The 21,776-nt window shown below is 41.7% G+C and overlaps 1 protein-coding gene across 1 annotated transcript in view; it reads right to left on the bottom strand.

The window, feature by feature from the left end:
- Positions 1 to 21,776, bottom strand: part of PALM2AKAP2 (PALM2 and AKAP2 fusion) — a 265,609-nt gene that overhangs the window by 203,139 nt on the left and 40,694 nt on the right. The window contains exons 3-4 of the mRNA XM_069002320.1: positions 16,227 to 16,307; positions 15 to 145 (exon numbers count right to left, since the gene is read on the bottom strand). Coding sequence (XP_068858421.1) covers positions 15 to 145; positions 16,227 to 16,307 — 212 coding nt within the window. The remainder of the gene's footprint in view (positions 1 to 14; positions 146 to 16,226; positions 16,308 to 21,776) is intronic.

Raw genomic sequence — 21,776 nt, forward strand, 5'->3', positions numbered from 1 at the left:
GAAGCTGTCCCTACCTGTGTATGTTTTCTTCCAGCTTTTTGACCTTCAGCTCATCCTCTTCTGACTGCTTCCTTCTGGCTTCCTCCTCTTCTGCAGAGCCAGCAGGAATTCCCTGTAGCAGCCATTTTTCCCGAAGAGCTTTTGACTGCAATGCAAAAAAATCCCATGTCTTAGATACAGACTGAACAAAAACTATCTGAAGATTGAGAAGAAGCTGTCTTTGCTTCTAAATATTAGATTGTCCCCACTGAATTTCAGCTTACTGCTTCAGACAGTTGATAACAGCCAAACGATTAGCTGTTTATCCAGATGTCAATTCTTCCACACTGAGGAGTGTCACTTTTACAGCATAGAGTTTATTTACCATCAATGCCTTAACATGAAGTTATTTTTAGTTCCTAATAAAACCGAGAGTCTAAAATTAGCTAATTAGCAAGTCCTGCAAGAACTGACATTTTTGAACTGAAGTGTGGATTTCTTGTGAATGATAAGGCATGTGTTGGAAGGACTAAAGTCATAAACTTTCCAAAGCTTCAAAAACGAAAGATCAGTGTGCTCTAAATGTAAGGTTTTTCATGGAGTATAAAAATAGTCTGCTATTAAATCAATCAAAGCTGTAGTTTTTTGATTTATACAGCAGATGTGTCTCCATATATTTACAGGCAGACAGACATACACATGTATACACAAACATGAGCACACACATCATCTGTTGGGCACACACAAATTAGAACAAATGAACAAATGAACAAAAGTCCTCCAGAAATCATGGACAACCCAGGACACAGAAACACTGCTGAAAAAAGCATCAATATCCTTCACCCAAGAGAATTATTCCTGGGAGTTTTGTTGCGCTTTCTACACCGAAAATGTGGCTATAGCCTCACCTGGTCCCCGTTTGATACAACTGCAGCTTATCCAGGGTAGTTCACCAGGAGAGGTGCACTGTTTGAAAGACATGCTTTACACTGCATATGTGCCTTTACACAACATGTATGTTCCTTTTCTGACCCAAGTCCGGCAGAGGAATGCAGCGGATAGGATGAGGAAAATCAGGAGTCCAAAGTCCTAAGCAGGACTTTTCCCCTTGGCAAGAGGGAAATAGAGCTGGTGGAAAAAAAGGTCAGCCAGATGACCAAACAAACTTTCCCTTGTGTTCATCAGTAAAGGGGAGCCTTGGTTTTGAATTTGCAAAGTGATTGGAAAGGCTAGTTCAAGGAACCAGCTCCTCTTCTGCAAAGAGGAGTTAATTAGGAAATCATCACTTCAAGGAAACTGGATTTCAGAGGCAGCCCAAACATGCCGTATGTGTCTTTTCAATGCCATGCTTGTCGCTGGAACGGAACATGACTTGTGCAAACTATGTATAAGGGGAAAACATTAACCACCAAAAGCAAGCTTCAAACCTTGCCCAAAATAGAAACATTTTTGACATGACAGACAAGGCTTTCTTGCAAGTTTTTGAGTGTGTGTGTGTATATATAGACATAGTATCTATGCACAAACTATTTTTGTCACACCATGACCTATTTGATGTCAGGCAATTAGATTTTAGTAAGGCAGCAGACATAAAGCAATGTACGCACAAATGGTATTTTATAAATTACTCAAGCTTTCACTGGCTTTAACTGTGCTGTGCATGAGAGGATGTCTAGGCAGATTTAAGGTGATTTCTATGTGAATTAGGACTTCTGCACAACAGAAAAGGTCTCATGCTCTTGTCCCATGAGTCCAGTTCAACAGTCAGACCGGCTGATGCCGTTGACATACTTTACCTGGCTGAATTCAGCTTTGCTCATGTGTTAGTTGCCAAAACCTTACAAGAGGCTATCTCCAGCCACAGTTTCTGCACTTTGCTACTCCTTGTCCTGGCACTACCATCTGCTAGTGCTTCCTGCCACATTTAATGCGCCAGTAGTGAAATTTTTACGTTCAAATGAGCTGATTACTGGCCAGAATTTTCATGACCTCATTCAGACTCACTGTGCTATAGAAATGTCCCCTCAGCAGAGGACTCTTAAGTCATCACTTGTACGAAGAAACAAACTGAGACAGGATTTACTGGTCTTGTGGGGCTAAGCATTTCACAATCTGTGCTTTGGCTTTTAAAGTCTCCATAGCACAGCTCAGTGGGTACCTGCTAGGCTAAATCCAGTGCAAAGCCTAGCGAAGGCTGACTGCTCTTTAGCAAATTGCTGCCTTTTCTTTCAAATGTGGACCAGCTGCATGAGGAACTATGTTGCTGCATGTATCATATTCAGCTGTGGTCTTGAATCTGAAATCCTGAGTGACACTCAGTTGGAAAAAACCCCAAAGTTTCTAAAGACCAAACTCTAAAGATGAAGACAGCCTTCTCTGCTCTAAACCTGTTTTAGATATGGCTCCAGCAAAAATAAATAGATAAAGCCTTTGACAAAGTGCTGCTTGGACAGCACTGGCACTGAAGACATTAAGTTAACATCACTCCTCTCCTACTCCAGGAGGACAGATAAAACCCAGGCTTTTTTAATGTGCTTTTACAGAGCCTTCGTGCTGATGCTCACATAGGGAGAAGTCAGTCCCTTCAGTACAGCTGCTGTACACTAAAAGTAAGGTATTTTGTACAGCCTTTGTTTTGGTCTTTGTTTATAGGAGACATTTAAGCTACAAAATCACATGGTTTCTTTCTTCCAGATTTTTTTTTTTTTTAACCTATTAATAGCATGAATTTGAAACTGGAATGCATCAATGGGATATTTTAAAAGACATATTTAGAGACAGGAATGCTATGATGTACTAAAAATCCTCCCTCTCGGGTGAAATGTTAGCATATTTTATCTAAAACAGGAAAACCGGAAGCTTTGATGTTTCTGGCTCTCCTTTTTAAGATGAAAATCAAGGCATTTGTTAAATACTACACTGAGGAATTCAGACAAGAAGACTGAGAAATGGAAACATTTATAAATGCATTTCCTACACTGCAGACAGTCTATTTGCCAAGCTGCTGAGGTTGTGTGTATTTATACACTCGCTGCAGATACGACAGGCTAACAGGCAGGCATACACCAGGGGATGCTGGTCCCGCATCTTGCTGCGCAGGAAGCACTTTCTCCCCAGCCAGATAACTGGTGTAGGGGTGAAGCAGTGGGCAGGGGTAGAAGAATTTCTCACCTGCTTTAAGCAAGCATTTCTCAAGGAGGTGTTTTCATCACAAGCACGTAGGGAAGGCCTTGGTACACATGATGAGACTAAGGGTGGGTAGTGAGGGAGCGGTAGAGCTGTGCTGGGTGCTTAGGCACAGCTCCTGGATATGAGACAGTCTAGTGAGGCAGCCCACATCAAAGCAACCCAGACAGATGCAAACCCGAACCAGATGCAGATTGGAAACAAAAGAGAGTTTGCTGCCATCTGTCCTCCATAGCTATGAAATTTCAGATATGTTTCTTAAAAAAATCTTGCAAAATCTTATCCCAGGAAGAATAGGAAGTGTTTCTCAAATGTGCTAAAAGAAGGTTTGCATGAGGATGGAACCCAGAAATACCCACCTGTATGAGCTATCCCCGCTCAATGATATTGTGCATTTGCTTAACAGCCTGTGATTAAAATGGCCACAAGCTAGTATTTCAGCATTGTTTCTCCTTCACTGTCTGCTATGAGCTTTAACTCTCTACTGCATTTTAGAGCTTTATGCACCAAAGTTGTGCTGTATGATTAGAGGTTGTCAAAATGATAAAGAGCTCTTAGAGTGGCCAGATACACTACTGTAAAAATACAGGTATTTTTACAGCTCATTGAGGTACAGCTCATTGCCATACTGGAATATGTGAATATTGTGAATACAGTGAATATGATGTACTTTCAGAAGGACCCGCTTCATTGATGGAGCAGCAGCTATGCTATGTACTGTTTGGTATAAGTATTCTTTCATTTACTGCAAGAAAACAATTTCTTCAGGGCTAAATCCTTCAACAGAAAATAGATCATGTCTTTAAAAATGCTCTCTGTTACTTAAGTGGAAAGGGCACTGGGCTTGCGATCCTCTAGGCTGCCACTGCTCTCAGCTGATTTGGTTTGTCTGCACAGAATTGAGAACTGAGATTGTAGAAATAACTGGCAGCTTTACTTGGTTTTGTTTATTCAAGGATAGGAAAACAGAGTGACTTTTGCACCATGCAAAAAAGGAAAAAGCAGGCCACAATTAAGTGAACAGACCATAGTGAGGACAGAAATAAGTGAACAAATGTTGGACAGGACAGAAAGAAATTGTGCCAAATGTCTGAATGCAGCAGACACAGTGATGGCCATAAAAGTGGTGCACAGCAATCTTATGTGCTATTTATTCTGGTCTCATGCTTCAGGACAGTGAAGCCTGAGGGCTTTAAGTTGATTACATTTAGTGCTAGCAAGGAAATAATGCATAGCTTCTCAAATGCACACAGTAGAATTAATGCTGTATATCCAAAGAAAACCTTTACTTTTAGTGCTGCGTTCTGCTTTAATGTTTCATCAAAAGTTTCCGTATTGGAGGACATTTTATTACAGCAAGTAAAACTTTTAGCATCCTTTTCATAAATCATTAGGCCTATTCCATGCCACTTCTGCAATGCCTGCTTTGTGGAAGTTGATTAGTTCTAGCCATCAGCCTTGCTAATTTTGAATCAACTTCCATAAACTTTGTTCATAAGAATAACACATTTCCAGTCCCACAGTGTCTTCACTTGAGGCCCAGACACATCTGCCAGACTTGACATGACTTTTTAGGACAAGAGAAAAGCCCCAGTCCTTGCTGTGCTGCTACCTTTTGAGGTAGTTCCTTAAACAAGCTTTGTGGGTTTTTTGTGTTTGCAAACGGTGAGGGGACAATCAGTACTATCTCTCCTTGAAAGCAGTGCTTGCTGAAGTGGAGCACTCTTCTGTCTCCTAAGTTCAAGGAGGATGATAATCCTGAGAAGAAACAAAGGTCAAAAGTTGACCCAAGAGAGCCTCCTCCAGTAAAATGTGCCTGCTCTTGTGAAACACTTCTGGATGTCGACTATTCTGGGTAATTATGGTCTTCTGTGCCCTAGAAAACAGCCGCTAATGATTCCTGGTGTAATTCCACTGAAATCAGCAGGGCTACATCAAAGGCACTTTTACTGAAATCTTTAAATCTTTGCCAAATTGAAGTTTTGCCAAAAGTCTTTGCATTTTGAGGCTTGAAGACCATGAGACATTAACATTTTAGAACTGGAGTTATTTATTAATATGAAATTATTTTCTCCCTCTATCCATTCAGTATCTCTGCCATGGAAAAACATGAATGCAAAAGGTTGGTTTCCCAAGTTCTCAAATCAACGTATAACCAGCCCACAGCCTCCTAAAAGAATGCAATGAACATCTTCTTTTGCCTGTCACTGTGAGTCAGATGTTACCCCCAAACACTCCCATTAGGGTGCTAGCATGACCGGCTGCATTTCAGATTTGGTCTCTGCATTTCAGAATGTTACCTCCATGCAAAAAGGGTGAGGTTTTCAGGCAGATCTGGAGCTCTGGAGGCAGCAATGAATCTGACTTTGCTGTTTGCAAGCTACCTGGGGCCCCCCTGTCACCCAGTGGTTCAGCTGCAAGAGGGAAAGCCTCACAGAGCAGCAAAGCCTGTTCTGCTTGTGCATGCTCCCAAGCATCTGCATGGGCTGATATAACTGAGCTTGTAAGGGACACAAGTGCAAGAACAACCACTGTCAAAGCTCTTCTGGGATTCCTCCTTTGTCCTGCCTACTCTCTTTCTGTAGCCTCTCCAAACACTGCATTTCTTGCTGTCATATTCTTGTGCAGCTTCCCCAGCCATTCCTCTGGCTCTAACCCAGCTAGTACAGGCTACCCAGCATGTCTGGGTCTGGCCTGCTGATGCCCAGCACTGTTGCCAGCCTCAGCAAAGAGGTTACTGGGACAGGAGGTACTGAGATTATAGAAAGACTTGCTCCTTTGCCAGCAGGCCTTCCCTTGCCTTTCAAAAAAAATAAGGTTATTCACATGCCTGTAGTGTCAGCAGGCATGTTAATGTTAGATGCCCTTAACCATTTGTGAATAAATATGCAAATGAAGAAAGGGGCTGTAGACATAAACTGTATGACAGGTAAGTTCATCTGGAAATTAGCAGCTTCTTGGAATGTATTCCTAAGTGATGCTGTAGTTATTTAATTTTCCATTAGGCAAATGAAACAGTCTGACTCTGCTCAGACTGATGCAGAGTTTTCCTATATGGGTTTTCAGTGTGAGAGAATCTACTTGCAGAGTAAAGGAGAGGTCCTCAGTAAACACAAGAGATTCTACACTCTCTGCTGCAAGATGGTTGTGGCCTTGTATGGTATGACTGTCCCTGGAGTAGGACAAGCAGCCATTTCCAGCTTGCTGGTACGAGCTGGTTTTATATAGCAGCAAAACTTTTTGTTGCCTTTCTCGTTATCTAAGACACTTGTTCTAGCCCAAGGAGCATGTGTGCATAATAGATGGTATGATTCAAGCATTGCCCAGATTAGGGAATTAAGCCAAGCTGAAAAACTTGCAGCTTGATTGTAGTCTCTACTTGAATCACATTTTCATAGCTTCCATATGTATGATTAAACAACAAAAAAAAGTATCCTAGCTAGTGAAGCTTAGCCAGATCAAGAGCAAACAGCATGTTTATAAAGATTAAACATCATCCTTTGGAGTTGACAGTTTGTTGTTGTTATTCTTTGTTCAGGAAATGAACAAAACATTTCTTAGAAATATCTTAAGGAAGAGATGTCTTAAATTTTTTTTTAAGGATTACATTTAATTAAGAGTTGCGAAGATGGTCCAACAGTTGGTTAATGTGTATTCATCACACAGAATATTAAAACACATTAACTTAATTTTTTCCATTGTGTTTAGACCTGTCCACTGTAATGGACAAGCTTTTGTGACCAGGCACTGGAGACTGATGGCATAACCTCTTCCTAAGTTTCTTCTCAGCACCACAGGCGTGGGTAATTTGCCTGAGTTTTTCATTTTCATAAAATCTTTACTGCAGTGGACCACTGAGGCCAGGATCTCCAAGGAAGTCTGCTCACCAATGGGACTGGTGCTCCGCCTGTCCCCAAAAAGCATGTCTCCTCTTTCCCTACAGCTCCTGGAGTAACAGAATTTTGGTACAACACCAGTTAGCCACCAGGCTGTGAGTGTAAGGGCAGGGTACATGTGGGGAGATGAGAAAATAAATAATAAAAGAAGCAAGTAAACAAGTAAATAAAAATAAATACAAGCCCCACCTGGAACCATGGCAGCCAAAAGACTTTGCAGAGATTATCTTTCCCCCTTGTTTGCTTGCTGTAGCAGGTACATTTGAGTGCCCTTTAGCTCCTCTGAGTATTTACATAGCCACTGCTTTTTCTCAAAACACATGTTCAGCACAGCAACAGAGCAGACAGGAACATGTAAAACAGTGCAACATGACTGCAGAAACGGGTGAGGGAAGACTGAGATAGCGGGAATGATTTGTGCTCACTTGGAGAAGGGCTGCATCTGGGCTTGGTGCCCCCATGACAAGGCAAGGGGCTTCAGTGTGACCCACATGCAACCGGAGCTGCAGATGCATGGAGAAGGCATGTCTGTGGCATATGACCTGAGGGATGGGTACGATGACAGCTACAGATAGCTTCTTCATGAAGGTCTCTTGCTTTGTCTGTTTAAAAACCTCACACGAACAGGAATTGCAGCTGTACAGATAGAGGCCCTATTAGGAATGGTTTTTGGGGACAAAAAGCACCAATCAGTTTATGTCCTCAGAGTAAGCTTCCCCTTCATTAGGAAGACCACCAGTGTAAATATTCTGAGTACATTGCTTTAAAATTGTTCAGGTCCCATTTATTTAACTTTGTAAATCAAGTAGACAGTTGTTTCCAGTCAAAGATGAAGAAGATGAACTAAAACCTGAGCTCTTTTAGCTTCAAGGAAACCCACCACAGCAAGAGACGCTGCCAAGACTCTACAAGAGCAGACACAAAGTGTGTATCTCTCTTGTTCAGATCATTCATCAGCTGCAGAGCACTGGCCTGTCACACTAGTTTCACTGACAGGGATCACAGGTACAGTCCAATATAAGGTAAGTGTTTCCAACATTCAGTAAAAACTTGAGATGACATTGAGATGAAGCACAAGGAGCAGTAAGATGTTCAGTTAAGCCAAGCACATAAGTCTTTTCTACATGTATTTTCTAAGCATCCAGTCTACCAGAAATTTCTGCTTGAAGCAACAGGAAGATACTTCTTCTAGAGAGTGTGTTTTATGCTGGATAGTTAGGGTTTATTTTTCAGTGTCTCTCTTTAGAAAGTCTATTTAAAATTTCAGACTTTTGTTGCAGGATGATAATGATGGCTCTGTTCAATTGTTCAAAATTTCACTTGTGGCAAGGTTAAGCACCATAATGAGAGTAAACTATAAACAAATGCTAGCAGGTGCTGCAGAGGTGAGGGGAGGGATGAGGAGACAGGCAGGCACACACCATCAGGAGCACAGCTTGCAAAAGGGGATGCTGCAATGAGGTCCCACATGGCCCAGCCTGGGAGCAAGTCTGCAGGGGGTGGATCATGGGATTCTGTCCTGGTAGAGAATCCAAATGTATTGGGATGAAGATGGGCATGGGAAAAACCTGCTCCTGTTGGCAGGAGCGCAAGGAGATCTCCAGGGTTCCCTCACACACAAATTACTTCTTTAATTCATGAGAACATCTCTGATTCCCAGGGAATTTTGGAGCTAGAATAAAAAACTTGCAAGCTAGTTGATGTTTCTGGCCTTCATGCGGTTGGACTGAAAAGACTGAACAAAACATCCTCTTAAAGATACACAGATGAAAAGAGGCACCACCGTTTTACCTCCTGGTGCCAGAAATTTAGGTATGCTTTGGTTTTCCCTATGAGTACTCACTCCGTGTTTACAAAGCAAGTAAATTGTATTGTGAGAGAAGTAAAAATTAATAAAAAGAAAACCTTTGTAATAGTTAACAATCTGAGATTTCAAAAATTCTCAAACCTCTCCCCCCAAAACAAATAGGCTTTGCAAGTTATTATTACTACAGAGCCATAGTTGTTTTCAGTCTTATCTCCCAAAGGAATAATTTCCTCTCCCTATTCAGTCTCACCTTGGCTTCAGTTTGTCACTCCTTCCCACATAGACACATCAGTCAAAAGAGGTAAAAAGAAAAGTTCTATTTCAGATATTCCTTTCTTTTCCAGTCTTAAAATTTCTTATACTCATTATTTTAAAAAGCTGGATTCAGGTGATGTGAATTAGTTTTTGAACGTGTTTCAGGCCATTGGGAGGGGCTCAGGTTGCAGAGAACCGTAAATGTCCTTGAGCTACACTGGCACAGTCTGGCTGCAACAAAATCTGCTGGAGTGGCTATGAGGTGCTTGAAGGACCTTGTTACTGCTTGAAACCTGAATGCTAATTTTGATGCTTTTCAAGGAAGTTCTGCCTGTATGGTATGCTTATTTACATGATCATCCCAGGATAACTCTGCCCCAGTTCAAAGCACAACTCACACGTAATCTTCTTCCTGAATAAAAGCACAACTTGTAGAGATCATACCAGAATAATTACAGCTGTGTTTCAATGACGTGCAAGCAGATAAGGAACATGAGCTAAAGGACAAAAGCTCTCATGTCTGTGGAAGTCAATTTGTATAGCTGCCCTCAATAAATTATTCTATTTTTTAATTCTATTTTATTCTTTTATTACTAAAAGATTTTAACTGAGGATAGTCACTTTGTTTTCTGATTCCTTGAAAAGAAAAGCCTATAAGGATTTTTAAAACCCCTCCTTTCAAAATGCTACTTCTCAACAAGGATATCCAGGGTTTCATGCTCTGTAAACAATTCAGATAGAGTAGTGCCCTAAATACTTTCACTGTGCAGGCCTATTCCATCTCCCACTCCCTTTCTGGCCTAATGAATAGGGATTTCTCTTCTGGATCATAAAACAGGTTAGCAGAGTGTCAGAGAGCCTCTCGATTCTCAGTTTAAGTCCTGGTGGGAGACAAACTTCTCAGGACAAGGTGGGCATCAGCCCAAAGGTGCTAGAATGGGATGAAGAGGGGTCCCCTGTGCTCTCAAAATGGAAATTCCTCTCTGAATTTGTTCTTAACCTCTCCATGCCCCAAAACTGCTGCTGATGCTCTCTACGGACAGATGAAAGTTAACTCATGTTCACAAGCCCTATTCCTCATGGCGGACTTCAAAAACCCCAAAACCTTTTGGAGAGACAGCAGCAGGGCATAAGCAAACCAGGAGCTTCCTGGAGTGCCATGATGATAACTTCCTTCTCCAAGTGATAGAAGAGCCAAGGAGAGGAGGTGCTATGCCAGACCTGTTTCTCCCAATGAGGAGGGGCTGGTGGGGAATGTGAAGCTCAAGGGCAGCCTTGACTGCAAAGACCATGAAATGGAGTTTGAGATCCTTAGGGCAGCAAGGAAGGTGCACAGAAAGCTCTGTACCTGGACTTCAGCAGAGCAGACTCTGGCCTCCTCAGGGATCTGCTTTGTAGAAAATCATGGGATAAACACCTGGAGGGAAGAGGGGCCCAAGAAAGCTGGTTGATATTCAAGGATCACCTCCTCCAAGCTCAGGAGTGATTATCCCAACAAAGAGGAAGCCAGGCAAATATGCCAGGAGGCCTGTGTGCATGAACAGGGATCTCCTGGACAAGGCCAAACATGAAAAGAAAGCCTGTGGAGTGTGAAAGCAAGGACAAGCGATGAAAGCAATTCTCCAAGTGAGGAATACAAAGGGATTGTTCAAGCAGGCAGGGATCAGGTCAGGAAATCTAAAGCCTTGATGCGCTTAAATATGGCCAAACACATCAAAGACAAGAAAAAAGGCTTCTACAGATATGCTGGTGATAAAAAGAAGACTAGGGAAAACATTCAGTCTCTCCAGAAGGAAAAGGAGACCTGGTTCCCTGGGACATGGAGAAGGCTGAGGTACTCAATTACATTTTTGCCTCAGCCTTAACCAGCAAGTGCTCCAGTCACACTGCCTGAGATGCAGAAGGCAAAGGCAGGGACTGGGAGAATATAGAACCACCCACTGTAGTAGAACATCCGGTCCAAGACCATCTAAGGAACCTGAAGGTGCACAAGACCTTAGGACCTGATGAGGGAACTGGCAGAGCAAGTGGCTAAGCCGTTACTCACTTTATTTGAGAAGTTATGGCAGACTGGTAAAGTTTCCAGTGACTGGAAAGATGGGAGCATATGCCCTGCTTTTAAAAAGGAAAAAAAGGAAGACCTGTACAATGACAGGCCAATCAGTCCCATCCACCTCAGTGCCTGCAAGATCACGGAGCAGGATCCTCCTGGAAACTGTGCTAAGCCACATGAAAAACAAGGACATGACTGGTGACAGCCAACATGGCTTCACTGAGGGCAAATCACTCCTGACAGATTTGGTGGCCTTCTATGATGGAGCCATAAATCATTAATGGATAAAGGAAGAGCAACAGATACCGTCTTCCTCGGCTTGTGCAAGGCATCTGACACTGTTCTACATGATACCCTTATCTCTGAACTAGGTTTTGGCAAATATTGCACTGACCCTGTAGGGAATGGTGACTGGATGACACCACCAAACATTTTTTTGTGCTTGGCTGAGTTGCCATTTGGTTTAAGTATTAATTTACTTGAAAATCATAAAGGGATTTGCTATAAAGAGATTACAAGATTCCTTCATTTGCAAAAGTTATCTCTGTTTCTCCACAGTGTTGTACATATATTGAGAGAGAGACAGACATACCTATTTATATTTTCTGACAGCAATTATTTTAAGAACAGATTAAATTGAGGACAGCAATATAACTGAAACTATAAAATTAAAATTTATTTATAGATGAGATGGTTTCAGCTAAAACTATACCCTAAGAAAATCTCTATAACAACGTAAAAAGGCTTTCCTTTCCTTCAGAGTAAAGATGTAATTATGTTACAGATTGTGCTCATGAACTGCAGTCTTTAAGAAGCAGATGTTAAAATAAATAGGTCCCTAATATTTATATGACTCCAGAACTAAACTGTGGAACTAAACTTTCCACTAACTGTGGAAAATGGATTTATTGTAATTGTAATAGTTAAAGTAACAGCAGAGAAGTAATTTTTCATTCAATTAGGAGGTTTTGTTCTGTTTATTTTATTACCATCGGCCACCAAATAGAGCTACAGTAAACAATTATAGAAATTCTATTCAACTAACTACAGAGGCAGTCAGATTTTTGAAGAAATACTGCTACCCTGGAGGTTATTTGAAATAGTAAACATCCCTGTTAAAACAAGCTGGCCCAACTGCTGCCTAGCTGATCAAGTTCTTAAAAGAAGTTGTTGCTTGTAGGTTGTATTGTCCAGTTAAACTGAGACACCAAAATAAATTTTAGTCTTTCTCCAGAAACCAACTAATTTTGATGGATACTGCACAAAATGTGTTTGGTGTAAGGTGAATTTTGACCACTTCTCTGATTTTAAACTCTAGAAGCTGGTAACACCTCCAGTTCCCATGGACAAGGAAGCCCCATTTGTAGGCATACAGCCAAGAAACTGTTGTGGCCTGACATTTAAACTCCATCTATTGTTAAAAAACACAATTTGACCTTGTATTATATGGAAGAAAAAGTATTATTTTCATCTTAAGGACTGGAATAGGTGTGAGGTTAGGGGAACTGTTGTAAATTGCCTCTTATTAGAGCAAAAGAGCATGCTCAATCTCAAAAAATGGGGCTTCAGAGCATCTTTATACCTGTTCCAACACCAAGGGCCTTTCCAATGAAGACATCTGATTGTAATGTAGACAAATACACCTCCTGCCTTCAACAGAGAGACCCAATGGCCCCAAGGTACTACACAGTCAGTCTGTGCCCACCAATGTCCTTACTCTGCAGTGATTCACAGAAGAGAGGATATGGTTTCACTGTCAGCAAAAGGAAATTCAGCTTTTAGAGCCTCTACTACTCTAGACTCTCTCCTACTCCAGATTTTCACATTTGAAGGGTTTCACTTGATTAACTCTGAATCTCACAGAGAACATTAATATCTGAGCCACACTTTTGTTCTGATGTCCTCAGCACTGACCTCATTCTCAGGAGCCTTTGTAAAAGGTGTTGCCACAGTTTTGTTCACATTCAGTGCTAACTTTTACTAGGTCTAGTGTTTGCTGGGTTGCTCTGCCTAGAGCAGTGGGATAGCACCTTCTGCTGCCTTGTTTTCAGCCAGATATGTGGCAAGGGATAAATGAATGAACTGGTAGTAAAGTCATTTTGTCAGGGTCTAATTGGCATTAGCAACTTGAAAACTGTAGGTAATCCAGCATAAACATTTGCAATAAACTATTTCTATTAGATATTTTCCAATGTGAATAAATTTTCTGAAATTAACAGAGACCCTGTAGCTTCCAGAACCCTTATTAGGTAACCAAACATGCTATTTTACACAGTGCAGGTTAAAAAGAAAATTACTCTGACACTGCACAAAAATGGAGCAAACCCATTGAATACTGGCATGAATGTCTTTGTGTGAATTCAAGCTGTTATGCTTGTGGGATCAACCCAGATACTGCAGACACAGGATTAACCTAGATTTCATTTTCAAAGGCTTCTTCACAGCAGATTTTAATGAACACTGATATGAAATCCTGGCACTCTATATGGACATCAACAGACACAGCATTTTAAGTAAATACAGAGGCTTCCTAGGAAAGCCTGGTCTTTTAACCCAGATTTATGCCTTGCACAGAATTAGATGAAATCCCCATAATTCAGGAAATGAATCATGTTTCTACTTGCACTCAGAGGGAAAATACACGTTCTTATTTTGGTCTGGTGCATCAGACTGGCGAGCCATATCAGACTGAGGGACTATATTGATGTCAGACTTTGAGCCCCTGACTTGGAGAGGCCCAGGACAAACAGGGTGAGGTGAGGGAGAGCACTAGGGAGATGGGAGGGGGATACAAGTTTTGCAAATGAGCAAATCAAACTGGCAGGCAAAATATAATGTTGGTCAGCACTCCACTAAGCAACCAGAACAGTGAACAATGTATGAAACAAAAATGCAGTTTTCTCTGTCTGTCTCCAAAGAGAAACAGAAACACTACCAGACAGTGCCTCTATCTTAATTTTTAAAATTTTTTGTTATTTTAATTTTATGAAGGTTTTAGCAGCAACAAGGATGAACTCAGCAATCCCAGTCAGACCTCTGCTATCACCTCATTCAGGTGACAGAGACATTGTCTCCCAGCACACAATTGCTTGGTGGTACAGGCAGCTCCCAGAGCAGCAGTCACCATGACCACCCCTGTAAAAGCAGCACAATATTCCTCTGGTGACAAGTGATGCCACTGAATGGAGATCTTATAATGTCCTGGTGCTCATCCTTGCACACAGCATTACAGACCTTAAGTCTGGCTGTGACTTCAGCTGAGAAAGCTGCCATTTTAAAGTCTCTGACATTAAATTTCTGTGCCCTGATCTCCCATTAGCTTTCTGTATGATTACTGATCTGGCTCCAGCCTGTGGGATAAAAAAAACAAGGGACACAGCTATTTTTTGTGTGTGTCACTGAAAAAATCCATGCAGCAAAACTGAACCTCCACTAGTGGCAATCAGCATAGCAGGGCTGAAGCCAATACCAGTCTACATCAGCTGAGGGGCTGATCCCACTGCACCACCTTGAGGGGTTTTATTTTTCCTATGGATGATGATAAAATACATTTTAGCAACAGCTATATCAAAGTAAAACAGATGAAGCAGAAAATTGACAGAACTGTCTATCCAAAAGGCTGTGCTTAAGGAATTTCTTGAAGAATCATAATGCAGTTAGCTTGGAAACAGTTAACATCCTAAAAGGAGTCATCAGCTTGGTAGCAAAAAGATAAAAAGCAAGCACTGTGAAGGTACTGGAATAGTACCTTACTGCTCTGCTGCAGTACCCTACAGTTATCAGAAGAAATTCTCCCCTGCCTGTAGTCAATGGCAGCCTGAACAAAATGGCAACTCCTGTTGCCCCACAGAAATGCAATCACATCTTTGACTGGAAACACCAACGTGTGACATCCACAGACTGGTGGTAAACCTGATGGGGCATTTGTGTAGGTGGTATCAATTACTTGGGCTTAACTGCATTGTGTTTACCAGAAAAGGAGGACATGCAGAACATGACTGCAGGGTCTTGGAGAGGCAGGAGAAAATCCTGCCTGTAGCATAACTTGCAGTCTGGTCCACAAGTGCATGTGTGGGCAGAGATATTCTGCACATCATCTCCCAATGCAGGTGCACTGTTCAAACACACGTATACATGTACACTTATTGCACAAGAAACCTAAATACCTTAATTTTAAAAACACAGCTCAGCTCACTTGCTGTGAGGACAAACTGTCCAGTTCTAATCATCTTTCTCAGATATTTTAATCACTGAAATTCCTCAGGCTTCCCTACTGAACTAATATAACAAGATCTGACCCACAAATGCTCATCAGTTACAAAAAGATCACAAGCATGTTTTTGTTCTTATCTTTGCTATGCACAAATATGCTACTGACAGGAGGGGAGAAATGATAGAAATAGCAAGGATGGCTTTCAAATGATGCTATCTGCAGCTGTCATGGAGACCAACAGGGACTGGGATTGCTCGGCACCCTGTTAAATATCAAGGCGCTTCTCCATGTAGAGTCACACATACACATCAACACCTTCCCTGCATGTACATACATGCCCATTTTATTATGCCATGCATGCCTAATAACTCAATCCTACAATGAAATCTTTACACATGTACACAGATGCATGCTAACTACCACTCCTTCTGCAACACACATGCACAAAACCTAATGACAGGCACCAGAGAAATCCAACGCAGCTCTGCAGGCAGAAAGTGCTGGCAGAAGCCATGCAGTGCACACCCAATCCACAGTGATTGGTGTCTTATCATTATGTATAATAAATAACACCATTTAATAATAACAGCACCACTGCGCTGCCTGCACTCACACCCTCCTGACTCCATGCTCCTAAACCATTTAAACAACATGGTCCTGTGCATGAAATGCACCGAATGAAAAGCAGGCAGGACATGATCACTGCAAGAGATAAGCTCCGGCAGTGAAAGCTGCTTCATGTCAGAGTGGGCTTTTCCCAGCTTTCAGACGTGTGATCTGCATGTCTAATAATGAACAGATTTAGTCAATCCATCATTTCTGGCATCAGTCCCTTACCTTGAAATGCTGCAGCTGAAGTATCTGGTCCTCAAGCTGTTGTCTCTTGCCTTCTATTTCTGTCTGCCTTTTCCTTTTCTCCTTGGAAAAATAATTTTGAGAGAAAGAGAGAGAGAGAGGGAGAGAGAGAGAGGGGAAGAAAGAGAGAGATCTCGTCAGAGAAACGGAGGCTTTAAGGGTAGCAGATTCGTAACAGCATGTAAGCAGTCAAACACATCTGTACAGATGTCACCAGTCCCATTCACCTGCTCCTCTGCCTGCTGGTATGCAAACAGCAGCGTTCTGGGAAGGGGCCAGCCCCAGACTGGCTGGTTACTTGCCAGTAGGAGAAATTCTCTTCGCTTGCTCCCAGCAGCCGGAGCAGCAACAGAGTGCACAGTCCCAGAGGAGGGGAGAAAAGAGGCATTACAGCCGAGAGAGAAGTTAAAGGGACAAAGATGTGATTTTGCATTTGAGATTCTGGGGCCAAAACCATGGATAGCGTGGTGCACTTGTGTGACAACAAGATGTCACTACAGCAGGGGGTGGTATCACGGAGGAGGTGAGCTGCTTGCAGACCTTATTCTTCCCCTTTCAGCAAGGTTGGTGGTAAGGCTTTCCCTGGGCTCAATAGGGAGAAGATGTTTCAGCCAGAGGGCACAGGATTTACCTACAAAGTAGATGGGGTTGGTAACCTCCAGCTGGCTGTGTTTAAAATTCAAGCCACCAGTGCACACCAGCAGCTGGCCATTACCAGGTCCCTGAAGCTGGACTGACCAAGTGGTGCCAAGGACAGCACAGTCCTTTCCACAGTCCGTTCATTGCCACTCGCCTGTGCTCAGGCCGCTCCCTTCTGCAGGCAGCAGGCTCTCTCACGTGTTTCCAGAGGAAAACTGCTTTTACCCCCACAACACTTTCCTGTTAAGAAGGTCAGCTGTTTGCCTTTGTCAGTCTTCTGCAACTTCTGGGGAGCATTTCTCCTCACCCATCCATCCCCATCCTGGACCAGGTTCCCTCCCCTGAAGGTCTTTTCTCATCTGAGATTTTGTGGTGAAGATAGAATTACTGAGTAATAAATGAAGGCCTCTATACACTTTTGTAAAAAGTCCCTCTCCATGTTTTTTGTAGGGTCCCTTCAGGTCCTAGAAGGCCGCAATTAGGTCACCCCTTCTCTTTCTTAGGCTGAACAATCCCAGTCCTCTCAGCCTTTTCTGCTAGTAGAGGGGCTTCATCCCTCAAATCATCCTGTTGGCCCTCTTCTTGCTCCAACAGGTTCACTGAAGTTGTTTTACGGTAGGAAAATTAGCATTTTTAGTAATTAAATTGTCATAAACAGTGCCTATCTTGACATCTCACTGGTCTCTGCACACAGAAGACAGTTTGCATTTATGCACATACAGGCATACAGAATTTATGTGTGCACCTTTAAAAATCCTTCTCATACAGAACTGTGATCTGTGGATCATCATTCCTATCCTCAGTCTGCATTAGCCCTTCGCATTTTTGAAATGAATAAGGTATTAGATGGTTCAGGGATTAAAAACCCCAATATTATTCAGGGACATCTCTTGCCATTTTTTTCTTTCTGTGATACTAACAGTGTACACAGAGTCTGAAAATCAGATTTTGTTCTCTGCTATTTCCTCAAACAGCTGGTCAGCCATGGACCAGAATAAAGTAGTTTTAAAAGCTGTTGCAGTTAATGCCTAATATTCTTGGAATAAGGATAATTCTGCCCTTTCGTGTCAAACTGGCCAGGTGAAAAAATACTGGATTTCACATTATGTAGGCATTAACACCCCACATTTGACACACCAAAGGCCAGCATAAGGCACATACATCTTCACTGTCAAGTGATCTAGATTGATAAGTGCATCTATATATATATATATATATATGTTTATACATAAATGTGTATACACACACACACACAAATATACACACAGACAAATACACACACACACACACACACACACACACACACACACGTGTGTGTGTATGTATGTATTCTGCCTTCCACAAAAACCTTGTCACTACAACATGTGATGGAAACCACCACAATATATCCTTTGGCTGGTTGTGTCATGCTGTATAATGGATGTAACTAGACAGCTTTATAAAAGATAGATGAAAACTCCTTTTCTTTTTGAGAAAGGGAAAGCACTTAGAGTATTTTCCCTGTGGGCAGCAACACAGCAGGCACTAAAATACTTGAAGTACTTATTAACTTGTGGATTCTGTGGAGTTAAATTGGAATATTGCTCATGTTTCCATTTCACCGGCATTCAGACAGCCTGAGTGTATGCCTTTACCCTCTGATTTTGTACAAGCTATGGGTGAGGAATATGGGTAATAAAAAGTACTTTTTTTTTTTTTCTCTAAACATCGTGTGAATCAGCTATCAGGACTTTCCACCCTCAGGTCACAATATCACTTTCTATTCAGGTTTATCCCAGTCACTGAAGGTTGGGACTTTATATGTACCTGGCTTACATAAGGAGGTTCTGGAAAAGTGTGGTGGAAGACTGGACTGGATGACAAAAATCCCACCAAAACCATCATGTCAAGGATTTCAGACATCATTCCAGTCTTCACTTAAACAGTCTTCTGGTTCAGTACTTTATGGAAACAGGGGATTTGAAGCACATGCTTAACTTGAGCATTTGTTAAGTCACTTTTCTATGAGTTGGCCAGTAAATGTTTCTCATTGCTTTGTCCATCTACTTACACATAACTTTTTCCCAAATATTCCTGCTAAATTACAAATTTCTAAGGGTCCTGGCACCAAGAAAATTGAGTGTTTACTTTAAACAAAAAGGTTCACTCCCGAAACTGGATTGAAGAGAGGGGGAAAAGACTGGAACTAGTTTTACTGTGATTGTGGCATGTTTAAAGGAAACCATATGTATCTTCCTGAGGTATATCTGTGCTGCTTTTGTAAGAATACAGACAGTCATCACAGATGGTTACCCTTCCAAAATGGTAGAGGAGTACCATTTGGGAGGTAGTCTCAGGGCACTCTGAATATTTGAGATATTAATAAGTAAAACAGGATTTAAGGTTTGCATCTCTCCCTTCACCAAATTACAAGGAAAAACAGGGAAGTAAAAATACTTTTTTTTTTTACTCAGACCTCCATGAGTGGAAAAGAACATAGGTCAAGCAGCAAGGTGACTCATATTGTGTAAAAATGAGATTTGTATTCAGGCATTCATAGGTGGATGTGCAATATGTAAGCCATAAATTTATTTCCAAGGAGGTAGATTTTGGAAAGGATGAAATTCTTAGCATTAAAGTTGGTCAGTGTCATCTTCCTATTGCTAAACCAAATATATCAGATACTCAGTAAGAACCCTTGCACTTGAAGAACAAGAGGCATTGGGAGGATCAAATACAGATCTGTGAAATCATGGAAATAGCCAGTGGACATCTACTTCTCACTCTGTCTTCCAGGAAAAAAAGGGGCATCAAGTGAAACTGGATGGGGAAGGTTTGAAGCCAATGCAATGGTCTGCTGTGGAAATCATTGCCTCAGGATGCTGTGCATTCCAGAACATGATGGACGTCCCAGGGGAGCCTGAGGACAGTCAGAGAGAAGGAATACTGTGAGGACAGTTACTACAGAAACTGAAATACATCTGGTTCAGTCAACCCCTGAACCACATATGATTTTAAGGACTTCTACTAAGTTTCTGTGTGCTTTTGTCTTTCTCTCATTGTTAATCCTAACAACTACTGACTTTTTTGTCTGAATAGTGTGTTATGTTGATCAAAATAACCTACAGTTTAGTATCACACTTCTCAAACTGTTCCAGTCAAAACAACTCAACCAATCACAAACCATTGCCACCAACTACTAAAAACTCAAACCCAAAGCAAGTATAAGATCTTGAAGAAAACAAGTTACACCAAAAAAATTCCATAAGATATTGCAATCATAGAATACTTCATTTCTTCATTACAAAATAATTTTTGTTCTCGTTTAGAAATCTGCCTGCAGAGCGTGGGAAGAGATACAAAGATTACTCAGCCCACCAAGCCACAAGCGTCTGTGGAGAAACATGCACCTCTAGCAATCCTTGGAGCAGTAAAGACTTGGTAAAGCCCTTTGGACTATTTGTACTGTCAGAAGAACCTGATTTCTTTGTTTTAAATCTAACTCAGACCTGTGGCGAAAGCATACCATGAAGCAGCACAGAAGCTAAGCTCTATTTGATTGACCTCACTGTGAAAATACATGCCTAAAATTGATGTCAGGCTAAGGCTTATGGAACAAGTATCCAAGATAACATGCTGGGATGAAAGAAAACATCCCCAACTCAACAGAAAATCCAAGAGGGATCATGTGAACCTTGAGTAGAAGGGTGGCACAGCACTGCAGGAGCTACCATCAATAGTTTCAGAGGTTTCCCATTGGAATCATCCTGCATGCCAAGCAAGTGTTCAGCCTGACACAGAGGTTGTGACAATGCACATGTTGTGACAATATTTGCCTGTTGTGACAATGCAAAATAAATGCACCCAAAAATGACACAAGTAGAGGAAAACCATAGTGTGCTTCAAAGCAAGGAAAACAGTTACAAAGAATTGTCTTCAAAGAATTATGTTAATTTCTTCAGCAAGTGATTATTTTCTCTGTTCTGCCCAGTTGACAGATATCATTCCCCCTGTATTTAAAACTCACATATTTTTAGGGCAGGAAGTAAGGAAAAAAAACCAAGCAAAAGAGTTACTGACATTTCATTTTTCTGTTGCCAGTTTGGAGAGACCCAGAACTCTGTGGGAAAAGGAGCATCTGAGTTCTGTAAAAAATTTCAACCTGCAGTTCTCATAATCCCAAGAAACCATTCCTCAGGGTAACTGAAACTTTCATCAGGGTGGTGGTTAAAATGACCATTTTCACTGTGGTAAGTACATGTCTCTCATAAATGAAATCAAATCTGTATATTTGCTTCCTCTTCTGCTGTTCAGCAGCAATGGTTCCCAGGAAAGAAAATATTAAGAGAGACAGGAGGCTACTTTTCTCCCTTTTTTTGTTTTTCTCTTCTCTCTTCCCCCCCCCCCCCCCCCCCCCCCCCCCCATTTTCTTCATTCATGTCTGGTCACCTCTTTATTTTCCTCTTGTGTCTGAAGAGAAGGAAACTCTCCTGAGAGCAACCATCCCTGCCAGTTGCAATGATACAGCCCAGTACTGGCAGTGCTTTGCAGACTCCAGTTCTGAATGTTATCTGCTGCTGTGAACAGCATGCAGCCCAAATCCCAGCAGCAGAAGAGGCAGGATGCAGAACTGAAGCAGAGACACTGTTACATCAGAATAAATACACCTTGAAGGACAGTGGCAGGATGCCTGCTCCTTTTGGAGCATCAATGCCCACTTTCATTATTTACTGTCAATTGTCCTGCATGACTATGCCTGGTGAAAATCCTGTTGTTATGGGTAGCCATGCAGACTCTGTAATTGCAAGCTGGAGGCTTGTCTGGTCTCCTGTTTTGAGCACAGGGAAAAATATATGTTTTTTCAGATTATAGGAAATGACTCTTCCTGCAGCTCCTCTCCTACCATGCTCCAAG

The sequence above is a fragment of the Aphelocoma coerulescens genome (genome assembly GCF_041296385.1).
Source record: "Aphelocoma coerulescens isolate FSJ_1873_10779 chromosome Z unlocalized genomic scaffold, UR_Acoe_1.0 ChrZ, whole genome shotgun sequence".
Taxonomy (NCBI): Eukaryota; Metazoa; Chordata; class Aves; order Passeriformes; family Corvidae; genus Aphelocoma; species Aphelocoma coerulescens.